General features: G+C 31.9%; 1 protein-coding gene across 10 annotated transcripts in view; it reads left to right on the top strand.

The window, feature by feature from the left end:
• The first annotated feature begins 160 nt into the window (after positions 1 to 160).
• LOC117181494 (E3 ubiquitin-protein ligase MARCH8) overlaps positions 161 to 14,717 on the top strand; it is a 238,147-nt gene continuing 223,590 nt past the window's right edge. For 2 of the 10 annotated variants that reach the window (XR_004468131.1, XM_033374221.1), the window contains exons 1-2: positions 219 to 657; positions 10,361 to 10,647. Coding sequence is in view for 9 of the 10 variants with exons in the window: in XM_033374221.1 (XP_033230112.1) it covers positions 10,531 to 10,647 (117 nt within the window). In the remaining variant the exon portion in view is untranslated. The other 8 variants (XM_033374223.1, XM_033374222.1, XM_033374224.1 and 5 more) reach the window with 8 other exon arrangements.

Below are 14,717 nucleotides of genomic sequence, written 5' to 3'. Positions count from 1 at the left end.
GAGAGAAGCCTGCGCGCGCAACATCGCCTTCTTCTTCTACACACCGACGAGCGGCGAGTCAGTGTTGAAATGTATACTTTTTCCATAATGTGAGCACTGGGTTGGATCCTGCGTGGTGACTTTCTGCATGTCAAGGTTGGGATCACTGCGCTCACAGTTTCAAGCGTACAACCTGTGATTGTGAACGTAGTATGAAGGCGTAATGGAAAATGGTCAGAAATTGTTATTATTCTTTGTTCAATTTTTGCGAATCGAGAGGTCCATTAGTTGTAGTCACTTCCAAAATATGAATAAGATTATTTTAAGAAAAAGACGAAGAATAGTTGGCCAGACAAATATTTCGTGGTGGAAATGTTTTGAAAAATTGAGTGATGCCCGGGCTGTCATTGACTCCGTGAAATATCAAAATTCCAATCTGATTTTGTGCGTGCGCGCTAATTCTCATTTATTTGAGTAACGTAATGCGCTCGATAATTATTAGTTTATTTATTACAAGTTATCTGAAATTTATGTTTCTTCTTATTTTTCTAGAGCCGGCCAGATAAAAATGATAATGTCCATGAAACTGTATGTGACGTTATTTTGTTTGGTTGTAGTTCGTCTTGCAGATATTTCTGACGATTAGCACGCTTACTTGACGTGAGATTAGTTCAAAAGGTAATGGGAGCTGGTCATACAGAATGTATATACGATTAGCACAAATATTTTCTGTACGAATTGATACTTTTGTTTTTATTCGATCCAACAAAATTTACAGAGTCGCAGGAAATACCTAATATTTATAGTGTCTTCTTAGTGCTTTACTGATTCGCAGTATAGCTACTGATTTTCACTTGTACAATTAATTTCATGGGCAGTCATTTTTTTAAATAATTTAGTTGATTAGGACCTTTTTAAATCCATATTATGCATTGAATCAAACGGGTTTCCCCCACAAGTTAAAATAATTAGCAGTGTAATCAGAAATTCGTGCATTTGATTTTTGTAAATTTACTACTGTCCGTGTGATATTTGCTTAATTTCACATTAACTCGCCAGCAATACATGTTTATTTCAGTTTTTTTGTTTCAATTAAAGGAACTTGCTCGTTCCTTGTGACGGGACACATTTAACTGCCAAATAAATTATTGTTAAAACTACATTTTTCGGTTGGAACAAATAAAACTGCCAAATTAAAATATTCTTCGTCTAACTTGTTATTAATTGTGCGAGAAAAAAGTCTTTACAGAAATTACCTGGACTTAAGGGTGTTAGTTAAATCCAACTTTGCATTTTTTTAATAGGTACGGCACTGACTCAATATATATCTTTTCCGAAGTATTTGGGAACGAAAGAAAGAAAACTTGTCAAATATCCGGGGTTTTGCGAGATCCTTGAATCAATAAAATGTTGAAAAATCAAAAAATTTGTTGAAATGATTATTTTCACGACAAATATGATTTTTGCGAAAGATAGGAATCAGCGGGTAGCAGACGACAGTATTTGAATGGTTATAATCGTTTGCAAATTTATTTTTTACTTACAATTTTGACATAATAGAAGAATTCTCGAGATATAACTGGTTTTCTGATTACAAATACAGTTACAAGACACACACGGTATATCAATTTTGTCTGCATTTTTCTCCATTTCGCAAACTATTTCGCAAAATTTAGGGTCACCATCATCAACACGTTCCTGTGAAAACCTGGTATATCTCGAGAATTTTTCTATCATGTCAGAATTATGAGGAAAAAAATAAATTTTCAAACGATTCTAACCATTTAAATGCTGTCGTCTGCTACCCGCTCATTTCTATCTTTCGCAAAATTCATATTTGTCGTGAAAATAATTTCCTCAATAAAGTTTTTGATTTTTCAACAACTAATTGATCCGAGGATCTCGCAAAACCCCGGATATTAGACAAATTTTCTTTCTTTCGTTCGAAAATCCTTCGGAAAAAAATATATATTGAGTTAGTGCCGTATCATTAAAAAAAAATCAAAGTTGCATTTAATCAATACCATTATCAACTAAATATTTCGTCGCACAGTGGTTCAAACTTCGAATTTATGCTTCATAATTGAAAGGTTGCAGTACAGAACTAGATAACCAAATTTTTTGCCGAAAATGGGCTTTTTGTATAAAAAATTATTTAAAGAATCAAATGAATCTTGGTTTAAAAGGATTTGTTCAAAGTCTCATTGTTAATATAGTAATAAAAAGATTGGCCATTCAGAACTAGGTAACTGATTCTCTGTCCTTGTGTCCCATCTTGTTTTGATTTTAATTGCCTAACCTGTTGCCTTTTTTAAACCTTTTTAAACCTTTTTATGATAATATTCCTCTTCCTCAAAGTTTTAAAATACCGTGAAATAATGAAATACGTCTTTTCTCAAAGAAACCACCCTGAAATACAACTATTTGTCACTTTTTAGTGTCAAAGTACTGATCAAATTCGAACATAAAATCTTACATCTTTATTTTCTACAAGTCAATTTATAAAGTTTTTTACTCATTTTTTGCCTTATGATCAGAAACAGTATCTCGTCAAATTATTCTCGTTTATTTGTAAAGAAACTTATACCTTTCTTTTTATAGACCTTTCAGCGAAAAATCGTATGTTACAGTGCGATATCATCATACTAAATCTTTATTTTCCTGGAACAAAATAATTTTTTTGGATGAAAACTTTTTTTATTCCTAATCAACCTCTCCGCGTATTGGGAGCAAAATTTTTTTATTGAAAAATACATTTTTAGTCTATCCAAAGGCGGTTTTCAAAACCCATGAAATTTGAACCTCCAGATTCTTGAATGTTTTCCTGACCAAACTTATTTTTTTCCAATTTACCAACTCAATATCTCAGATGTAAAAATTTTTTTGCTTAAAGCCATGTAACGAGAGGGTCACATGACCAAACCTGGTTCTCAATTTTACTGTCCCAACTTATAAAAAAACGAAATGAGGGATTACTCTGAAAGTTTAAGAAATGAAAGAGGAGGTAATAAAGTCCATTTCTTTGCTTTGTTCTGGAGGAAACTTGGAAGAAAAAAATTTCGAAGAAAATACAAGTAGAAGTTAGATCGGTACTTTTCTGTCCCAACTAACTTCCACACGGAAGGAGATATCGTGTTGAAAATTTGGCACGCTAAATAGAAGACACGAAGGAATATGTCTCTGGTCCTAACTAATTAGTATTATGAAAAAAGTTTTTTTTTTGTAAGAGAAATACCAACCGTGCTGTGGAACACTGCAAAGAATTTTCAATTTTGTCAATGGGCTATATATAAGGTTTATATTCAGCAACGTAGCAAAAAACAACCAAAATTGGTCACAAACATTATACACAAATAATCCAACAACTAATGTTAGCACTTTAGATGCAAATAAACAAATTTATATCAATAAATAGCACGTGTCTGATATACTAAACCAGCTTTTTCAGAACAGCACTAGCGCAGCAAGTAGACAATTTTGAACTTCTGCGGGTCTGTGGGTAAAACATATTGCATGCTTACCGACAGAGAAAGTTAGAAGTCAAACTTCTGCTGTAAAGACTAAATGTGTCCGTCGATAATCATTATTTTCATAAATAAACTTTTTTCTTTCCCTAACTCTTTGCAAGGCCACAAACGATCCTTTAATATTTATTAACATTTCTCCGAAAAAAATTTCCGCGTTATTCAAACTTTTATTTTTTGATATGGATTAAAAAATATTGATCTTAGGACAATATTTTTTAATCATACGTTTTTGGCGACATTTCAGAAACATTTCAGCTCTGGAGTAAACATTTATTTTATCTTCAAATGGTGATTTCGATTTTACAGAATTTTATATCGCTCTCCTGAAAAATTCCGATTTTATTGGATATCTACCCAGGAAACAAGAAACGATTGGTCGCGTTTCAATCTTGTTTCAAGTTGTATGAAATGTGTATCTTAAAGAGGAATCTCAGATACTGACGATAGGTTAGAGGTACCAGTGAATCGGAAAAGTGATTATTTTACGATTCACCAAGACATATTTCGTTATCGATTAAAAACACGACGGTTAATCGTAATAATACTATTGGGATCCGCTGCGTTTCAATACGCCATCTATTTTTTCAATGCGGCCAAAATGTGAACTCGCGAAACCAAGTATTATTTTGAAGATGCATTTTAATTTGAGCTTGACAACCATTTTTTAATTATTTCGCATAGTTTAAACTACTAAGTGGATGAAAGCAATTAAGATTTATTGGAAACTAAGTGTTACATATGTGTAATTTTCATCATATATTACAAAAAAACCCGGTTTATGTTAAAACTATTTTTGTCAAAAAAGTCATTATTTTAGTATATTATATATGTTTAAATAAATTATAAGCTTCAATTAACTTACCTTGACATAAAGGTGAACTTAAAATAAATTTTGATTAATTTATAAATGGAATATTTACTAACTAAAAAATTATAATCTAAAAGGTAGGTTAGAATTCATATTTCATTTCTGATGGTCTATAATCAATGTTTTTTGCATATTTTGAACCAAATATTTTGCTATATGCATTAACTAAAGTTCATTTTAGCTTATAGTGTGTTGAAATTTATATGATACAGTAAAATAATTATTTTCTTGATAAAAACAGTCTTCCCTACCGAAAAGAATCTTTGAGTTTATACTAAAAATTCTTTAGGTCAAAGAAGCTTAGAGAAATTCTCCACAGACAGTCAGGTAGATATTTTTAAAGGTCCAGGAAGCTCGTTTAAATGGTCTAAAGCAGTGGTCGGCAAACTTTTTGCTTAATTTTCAGGTATGGTCAGGCTCCACCCGACTCAATTTTTTCTACTACTTTTCGGTCTATTCATGTACCTTAGCGCGAGTGAGCTTACACCATCAAGGGTCTTTTGTCTACAGGAATGTCAAAGTATGGAAATTTTAAAACTTTTAATTTTTCAATTAGCGATTTGAAAATAGCATTATCAGCATCTACGAATTTCTCCGATTCCAATAATATATTACTAGCCTACAAAAGTTAAAAATTTGAAGGAGTTTATAATCAAGAAACATAGTCAATTTAATACTAAATACTTCTCAAACTTTCAACCTTTATAAACAAATTACCCATTTTCTAACAAAGGACTCCTGAGGAAAGGGGTGGTCTGGCCAAGCTCGCAGGTACTGCCCTGAGAGTAGGTCACAGGGCAGCCAGGGCGACAAAAAAGACAACATTTTTGAATTCAACTAGAAAATTGTATATCAGTATATAAGTTATAATTATAAATAAGTATAATGAAAAAATTCATCAATTAAAAAAAAGTGTTAATAATTTGAAGAGAAATTTAAAAAGGGAGAGCGGATTAGCCACGACCAACTACTGTAAATAACTCTGCCCACCCGGTACGTAACGAATACAAAAGCAACATTATATTACCGTCGCACCACTCTTAAAACGATCACTAAAAGGATCTTGAAAAGGACCCAAATCTCTCAAACTATCTCCGAGATTATTTTGTTTCAAATCGACTTTGTTTATAGACTCAAATAGGCCAAGCTGTTTCGCTAAAGAAAACTCAGAGATTTCTTTCGGTAGGGTTAACAGGAAATGTGTTTTTTCACTGAATACGATTAAAATTATACATTGAACACTTAGTTTCCGAAAAATATTAATTCTTTGTATTCACTTATTGTTCTAAACTAGTAAAAACAGTTCTAAAATTGGTTTTAAGCCCAATTTAAAATGCAACTTAAAAACGCTACCTGGTTTCACAAGTTCGCGACGCAGCGTGAACAGTCCCTAACTAATCTGCATTTTGCTATTAAAGTCTACTTGCAGCCATTTCCCATTCACTGCAATTAAATAATGAAGAGCATAATCTGCATTATGCAATTCATCTGACTTCATCAAGCATCAGTTGTATGATGCAGATTCGTTTCTGTAAAAGGGAACCTGTACTTCTCCATTCAGTTTCACATCCTTCAAACTCCATTTCATTGAGAACTTGAAACGATTCACGCGTTTCTTCTGTCAATCCTAAATCACGAATTCACCTTAATTTAGTTTTTCGAGGTTATGTTCTCCTATTCGGAATATCTTAAAACTATAGAACGAGCACACCCTACCGAAAAGAATCTTTGAGTATATACTAAAAATTCTTTAAGTCAAAGAAGCTCATAGAAATTCTCCGCAGGCACTCTGGTAGATATTTTTGAAGGTCCAGGAAGCTCGTTTAAATGGTCTAAAGGCTTTAAAATATCCTTTTAGAAATTGAAATAAGAATACGATCATAAATAACAAGCATAGAGGCTATCTCAATAGAGTAACCGACACTCAAGGGTCCTTTGTTAATCTTTCGGATTAAGATGTAGAAGTAGATTTTTTTTTAATTTCATAGTTAATAGCCTAAAAAATAATAATTCGGAATCTACGGGTTTCGATGACTTCAGATATCTAACTTTTTTTTTTAATGCTTAAAATCGGAATTAATAGAACGTTTTTCGTAAATCGAATGAGATACGCCAAAAAAGACAATATTTTTGAATTCAACTAGAAAATTGTATATCAGTATATAAGTTATAATTATAAATAAGTATAATGAGAAAATTCATGAATTAAAAAATAGTGTTGATAATTTGAAGAGAAGTTTAAAAATGGAGAGCGGATTAGCCACGACCAACTACTGTAAATAACTCAGCCCGCCCGGTACGTGACAAATACAAAAGGAACATTATATTAACGTCGCATCACTCTTAAAAGGACCACTAAAATGATCTTGAAAAGGACCCAAATCTCTCAAACTATCTCCGAGACTATTTTGTTTCAAATCGACTTTGTTTATAGACTCAAATGGGCCAGGCTATTTCGCTAAAGAAAACTCAGAGATTTCTTTCCGTAGGCCATCTTCGAATGTGGCTTGGCAGAATTAATTAAGTCAAAATAGCTGATCAATTCAAAGAGTCCTTAAACAATTGAAATGCAACTTTGTCAATCTGGAATTTTAAGATACACATTTCAAAGCGCTCCAGTTCAATCGGTTTTTTTTCCTGGGTATTTCTGTACTGCAACCATTCAATTTTCCACAGGCCTGTTTGAGATATTTTTACTTTATCACCATCTAGCTTCACTTCGTCGGGGAAACAATGGACCAAATGCATGGGATAAAGTTTATTTTGGTAATATCTTCGTAAAAAAATATTTTTTTCACAAAGTGTGTTACCAAAATATTACAAAATTAAAGTTTTCTCCCTTGCATTTGGTGTGGTTGTTTCCCCCTAGCACTCGACCAAGTGAAGTTAGCTGGCGATGATGTGATAATGCCTAATTCTGACTGAATTTTCAAGTTTTTTTTTTCAAATCCATGAAAATAAAGTCTTCAGAACCTTACGAGAAACGATTTATAATATAAAGGTCGGGAATTCTCCAATACATAATGTGATTTTTTATCTGTGAAAATGTTACTTCGAGAAGCCAATCAGAAGTAATGAATACATATTTCAGGAACACACAATTTTTCTTAAAATTAGGTTTATTTGTCCTAACAAATTTATTTGAATAAATATATTAGTGTATCAGCTTATGATAGAAAAATATATATAATAAAGCTCATTCCTAACAATACAAAATCATTGTATTTAGTAACAAATTTTCTGGATAAATGTCCATTGTGAACATTCTATCGAAGAACAAAAATTGTGTTCACTAATAGTACGAGATCCCGCTGCAAAATTCGACATGTATAATGTTAATGCAAAAATCCAATTTCTTAAATTGTATTATTATTAATTGGCCACTGTTAACGGTTCCCATAGTGACTTTAGTGCAGAGTTAAAAAACAATGCCAATACAGCAATTATTTATGGCATTTTTTAAAATTTGCAAATATATTGTTAAAGAATAATTTTTGTTTTTTTTTATGAAGAACTCGGTCACTGGTTTAACATAACAATGGGTTGCCATAGTGTAACCCATGCTGAATCTCAGTGGCCAGGTCAAAGTGGTGGCTTACCTTTGAAGTTTTTGTAACTATCGAGTTAATGGACAAATTTTTCATAGAAATGAAGAGCGTAAAATTTCAATCATTATGCAACGTGGTTGCCATGGCTCTGGTTGTGCAAACGAGTTGTTCCTCGCTTTAAAAAATGTCACGCGCGCAGAAAGACGACAACACGATCATTTTCGACTAGAATCTGATGGAAATTATCGTATCAATTGAGTCAATACAATTTAGTGCAAGTAATCCCTGCAATGGAGAAGTTGCAATGGAGAAATGTTCATTGGGAATCTTCATGCCATCTTTATTAAACCGAATTGAATTTTACAATTTCATTTAGATTCTCACGATACAATTCTGCTTCTCCATGTGCGTGGTTTTTGTGACGACGGAAAGCCAACATTTGGCAACATTTTGTAAAAGAATCATCACCAAACTCTGTGACGCCATCATCCCTTTTTTCGCACAAAAAACACTTCTTCATTTCAGGGATTACTTGGACTAAATAATACCGCAGAACATTTTTGTATTTTACTTTTTGTCTTACCTTTTTATTTTTTATTTGTGGTTGCCGACTGGCACAGAGGTAGTGGGATACACCCTGTATAATGCACAATATTTTTTCCAAAATATTAAGTATTCTAACATTTCTTGTAATGTAGACTTAAGTTTAGCGATGCCTGCCCATCTAAATTTACATACATCTTGAGCATGGAAAATATTTTCACATCGATGCATAATAGAAGTTTAGCTAATTTCAGAAGGGAATTACGATTGTTATGATTGTTATAAATAACTTTATGAACAAATATCTCGAAAAATATTAACCATAAGCATTTTAAAGTAACTTTAAGGTCACATTAAACATGTTTTTTATAAAAATATTCTGAAACATTTTGATTCTGAAATTTCAGATAGTAAACTGCAAAAAACATTTTATTTTTCATGAATTCTCATCGCCCTTAGTGCACTGAGATAATGCATTGAAACAGGTGATCAGAAATGTACCATTTACGATTGTTTTGAACAATTTTATAAATAAATTCTCAGTTTTCGTAATTTTCGAATACTGTTTTACCTTCAAGTGTAAAATCGCAATTTTAATGTTTGTCAACAAAACTACAAAATATTTATTTTTATTCCAACGATGAATCCCCAGTTTTATTTTAACTTGCCAGAAATCGGAAATTTATGAGAATTTTGATTTAAAACTCTAAGGTGTTGTGCATCAAGGTACTGTGAAATTATCAGGCTAACTGAAAATTTTAATTCTATAAACAAAGAAAAAGTTATATTTCATCCTTGGCGTTCCAGGAATAGAGTTAATCAGGACGGAGAGAAAACATCTGGTAAATTTTAAGTAAAGCATACAGTCCACTCAGCTGGTACAATAATTTTGTTTTAGAAGCAAGCCACGTTGCCGAAATAAGAAGTTAATCATCGTAGTTCCTTAACGAACAGTATTATTTTAGTAAATTATAACTTCTTTGAATCTGCTGAGCCAGTATGGATGCCACGGAAAACTGTATATTGCTCCATAGAGAATAATCTATTCTTATTAGCCCGATCCCAAATTACCGGTACAGAACTTCATATACTATACTGCAAATACAGGCCGCGCCAGTGCTGTCCATACCTACTTTAACTGAAACAATTAGGTGTATGTAATTTTTCGATAACTTTATATGGCAGTTAAATTTGTCGTGCTATAATTAATAAATGGGATATACTTCCGAAAATTCTCCCAAAAATTTTGACTTGATACTTGGGCTAAAGGTTCCTTTTGCATCCCAGTTGAGAGTTCCAATAGGATTTTCGGCGCAGTTTAATGGAAATTAGGCTATTAACCAATTTTGTTTAAAAAAATCGTTTTTTTATCCAGAAAAATATATATTGGAGATAAAAATATTGTGCCTGAAATTTTAACATCTAATTAAAACACATGTTTTTTTCTACTAACGCTTTTTTCTAAAATTGATATTTTTCAAGAAAAACGACAAAATGCATTTGTAGATTTTTGTATTTTTTTTTTTTGAAAATATTCATTACAGGAAAAAAGAATATACACACAAAATATGTATTGCGATAAAATCTGTAACTTTTAGATACAACACTTTTATCTATAATCGAGATTTTTCGAGATTTTTGAAGAAAAAACTCATTTTTTGCAAAAGTGAAAAATGTTAATAACTTAATTTCTATTAATCTGGCCCAAAAATCCGTTTCAAACTGTTAACTGAGATGCAAAGGGAACCACTAGGATTTAAGTTTGATTTCGAATTGAAAAAAAAACATCATCGAATCTCATACGAGGAGGTGTTCAAAACTCTGATTACGTATTTTAAGCATGCAAGATGAAATTTATATTTTGTGAATTTGTCGTGGAATACTTCATTTTCCAGAATTATATAATTATAAGTCAACTTATTTGTGCAATGATTTAAAAAATGTGTCATTGGAACGTATCTCTTACTCAAACTAGAATCAATGAACTTCCACTGAAATGTGCTTAAAAATGACAGTTTTTCATCAGTGATTGCTCCAATGTTATCCCATTTCACTTTTAAGAACAATGCCAGTGCACCAGATTAATGTTAATCCTCCCGATTGGCGCTCACCTCAGCCTCTTGAACCCTCCAGTAATGCAAGTTCTTTTGAGGTGGAATCTGTACCAAAATGGACGTCAAGGGTATGTTTTATTAAAAAAAAAATATTATTTCCGTGTTTAAGCTATTTTTAAGAGCTTTATTTTCTTAGGACTTAAAAAAAAATTGTAATAGTTATTTGTTAGATTAGATCAATCCTTGCATAATTAGAAAGAGGTTAAACATCCTGAAACTGATATAAATGTAATCGATAGTCCGATCGGCATGTTAAATCTTTCGCAAAGTATGAAGATTGTAACATATTTTAGCAAAAAGGGTAAATGGTTTTTATTATGTAATTAGAAAATTAACAAACGATAGGAAGATACTACACAGAGGTTCTAACGAAAATTCAGAATTATTGGCATTATTGCAATCAAATTTATGTATTTAAAAATACGTTTACGTATTAAAATTTTACGGCCCTCATTACGAACAAATTATTTTGCAAGCTTTATTCGTTAAAAACTGAAAACCTTACCAATTTTACTGGAATTCGCATTTCAAAATGAGCGCATGGAAACTTGTGACATTGAATATATTCTTAATCCACTAAGTTTTTAATATGTATAAGGAGGGTTTCGAATTTTTTCCTAAGCTAAAGCATTATTTTGTCTAATACCCGTGATGAAAACGAGACTTAAGAGGCTCGTTTCGACACGATGAACTTTTCTCACTAGTAGGAAAAGCACTCACTTCGACCACTGCGACGTCATCAGTTGAGGAATTGACAAATTGGTCGTCTCTCGACGACCTCCGCTGCCGCATTTCCATCGCGATTCTTAGACAAAGTTTTATGTACCCCTTGTGGAGGCCGGCGATTCGACTCGCTTGATTATCGTGTTCGTTGCGTCCGCGCGGAAAAGTACATCCTCGACTGGAATCGCCTACTTCTCCCACTCGATGCACAATATACAATTTTGTATGAAAAATATAATTGTTTAAATTATTTATAGAACCAATAAGAGCATATGTGCCTGGCATTTCCATAGCGTGTCTTTATTATTTTGATGAAGAATGTCGTCATTAATTTAATTCAAACAGTTTATCCTATTAACAATGTTATTATATGACGAAAGAATATAAATAACAGCGAAATAAAAATAAGTAGAAGAGTAATAATAATTAAAATTATTATTTTAAAGGTATCTGTTATATCATCAGAGATGGTAACCTTACCGACAGTAGGTCAACCCTTCAAACCATGAAGGCAGAAAATCTATACAATATCGATCAAGTTAAGAATCTTCAACAACAGAAAATGCTTAACGTCTTAATCAGACTGGATGGAAAATAATATTTTCAAATTAAAATTATTTCATGAAAAACAGATCCTACTCCATCTTCACTCCATTAACACCTAGCTAAAAATTAGCGTTATTTTCTTGAATTAAGAGGTCTTATTCTGATCCCTCTAATAGCTTAATTGGAAAAGCATCTGACCGGAAATCAGAAGTTTTGTGGTTCGATTCCCAATAGAGTAAAGATGGAGTAGGATCTGTTTTTCAGGAAATAATTTTAATTAAAATTATAGCCAGGCGTTTTAATTTACAGATCATACTTGTATTTTTAAGTGTTCCAAAGTTTTTGAAGCGAAAAAAACAATAGTTTGTTCAATTTGTAGAATTTATTTCTTAATTCTTATTTATTGAAAGAATTGATCATATATAGACTTTATTCAACAAAGGTCAAATTTCACGTCTGTTGCCCTTGATTGATTACCGATTATTTTGGAGAAACTGTCCTTTAAATATATTAAAACTTTTTTTACCTGAAATCTATCATGCATTTTATAAGAGCATGCAAGAAATTCCAAGTACAAAGTAAATTCCAACAATTGAAAAAAAGTTTTATCTATTTTAAAAATTTTAGAAAACTGAAACATAAATGTATGTTCAATATATTAAAATGCCTTTTTATAATTTTAATTATTCTGGTATTCTACTTTTGTTTCTTTAGCTATTTATATTCTTTTCATTTATAATAATGATCAGTACGATATTAATATTAATTGTTATTTATACCTATTAATGATCAATTTTCTGCGCATAATATTATTTTAATGTAGAATCTGCTTTTAACATGTTTCAATGTTGGTATGTATTTATTTCTAAAACTTAGTCTTACGCCTTTCTTCGACACGATACCACACACATCAACCACCACGCTGTTGAAATATGAAAAACAATTGCTATATCGTATTTTTAAAGTAGAAATCTGTTGCTACTTCTTTTTGACTATTTCAATCGTGAGTCAAGTCTTTTCTATCAAGATTTTGTGTTCATGTACCCACCGAGCTGCTGAAAGAAAAACCCTAAAATAATTTCTGATAAATTTTAAAAACTGAGATTATCAAAATTGAAAATTTGGATTATTTTCTAGAAATTTTATAATTTGGCGATTTTAATGATAATAAAAGCGATATTTTTCAAATATTTATAATAAGATGCAGTTTAAAAAAATATATTTTTCTAACAAAACATTTCAAAATTTCTTTTGGATTTGTTAAAAATAAATTTTTAAACTGAATTAAAAAATCCACTTTCGAGTTTCTGTAATATAGCTTACAATATCAACTAAAAGTCCTGTAAATATAATAATGGGATCTCTTGGTTTTCGAAAAATAATGAACGTGACATGGCGTGCCAAACTATTCTGTAAAAAATGAAAGAAAAACAAAAATGATTTTTTTTCAAAAATTCGTTTTTGAAATTAAAAAAAATGTGTGTTAAAAAAAAAGAATGTTATTAGCAACACTTTCATGAAAAATAAATCTTAATATAATTGAAATTACTAAAGTTATTCAAGTTCAAAAAGGACAAAAAATTTCAATTTTGAATATCTCCTAAGTTTTTTGAATTAAAAAAAAATTATTTCAAGGTTTTTCATTCAACACTTAAGAGAATGGATACTAGAATTTTTATAAAAACTACTGACAATATATGAATTTCTTCAGATAATTTGAGATGGATTGGCTACGATATTTTATGTTTTTGGATGATCTTGTGATAAATTTCCCTCAATTATGTGAGTTGATATTTTAGTATTAAAGAAATCGTTTCTAATGGTTAAATTAAGGATCCTTAACTTCTGATTTGTTAGGTATTGTTATGAAAAGTTGTAGGCTCGAGAGGCCTTTACGGACCAGATGAAGTGATCCCGGAAGAACAGCCTTTTGAATCTGGCTTGCAATGGACTGAACTTGCCGCTGGCAAGACGCGATTTTGTTGAGTTGGCTAAGAAATGAAGCTTTCATACCCCTAAGGCAGCCGATTATGAGTATTGCAAAATGAACTTTGTAGACTTGGTACTGCCTGCTCAGTTCGAAAAGAAGAGCTTGATATTTTGCCCGTTTTTGTTCTTCCTTTTCCGTGATAGTGCCATCAGCTGGTGCCGCGAATTCAATCACGTAAGTTATCTTGGTCTTCAGATTTCAAAAGACAATATCAGGCTTTGTATCATTGATACGTTGTGTGGTGGAGAATGAGAAATTCCAGTAGATCCTACACTGATCATTCTCCACAAATGACTCGAATACCTCATTGGCGTATGGCAAGACGGACATTAGATCAACACCATATAAGTGCCGAAGATGATGATATAATACTTTTAGAGCCGGTCTCAAGCCAGCAGATTTGAGAATAATGTTCGACAGAACCATCTATAGATTTTCACAACGTAAAATGCCATATAATTTACCATGAAGGGGCTTGTCAGCATGTTCTCTTAGTAGAAACAAATGTTCTGCTTCATGTACACGGCTTTTGAGCACTGAAGGTGTTAGCGATGCTAAGCCATGTGACGTGTGGCTGGAATTAAATGGTAGACCAGCTTCCACTTCGCCCTTACCTGCGGAAAGGTATAGAAACGTCGCAGTATTGATGACTTCACGTTTATGTACGAGTCGCATAGGAGAATCTGTGCTATTTAGAACTGAGCAGGCTGTAGCTAGAACCGTTCTTTGATGAAGAGACTCCAAGCTGAGCAAACCTCTACCCCCTTTATCTCGAGGGAGGTATACGAGGGTGGATTGATAAGTTTCCGGCCTGACCAAGAAAAACAACGTTTTTAAGAATTTTTTTTTTTATTTCTCAACATAATCTCCTCCAAGGCT

Source organism: Belonocnema kinseyi, chromosome 10, assembly GCF_010883055.1.
Source record: "Belonocnema kinseyi isolate 2016_QV_RU_SX_M_011 chromosome 10, B_treatae_v1, whole genome shotgun sequence".
Lineage (NCBI taxonomy): Eukaryota > Metazoa > Arthropoda > Insecta > Hymenoptera > Cynipidae > Belonocnema > Belonocnema kinseyi.
The sequence above is the reverse complement of the archived record's forward strand: the minus strand, read 5'-3'. Positions and strand labels throughout refer to the sequence as shown.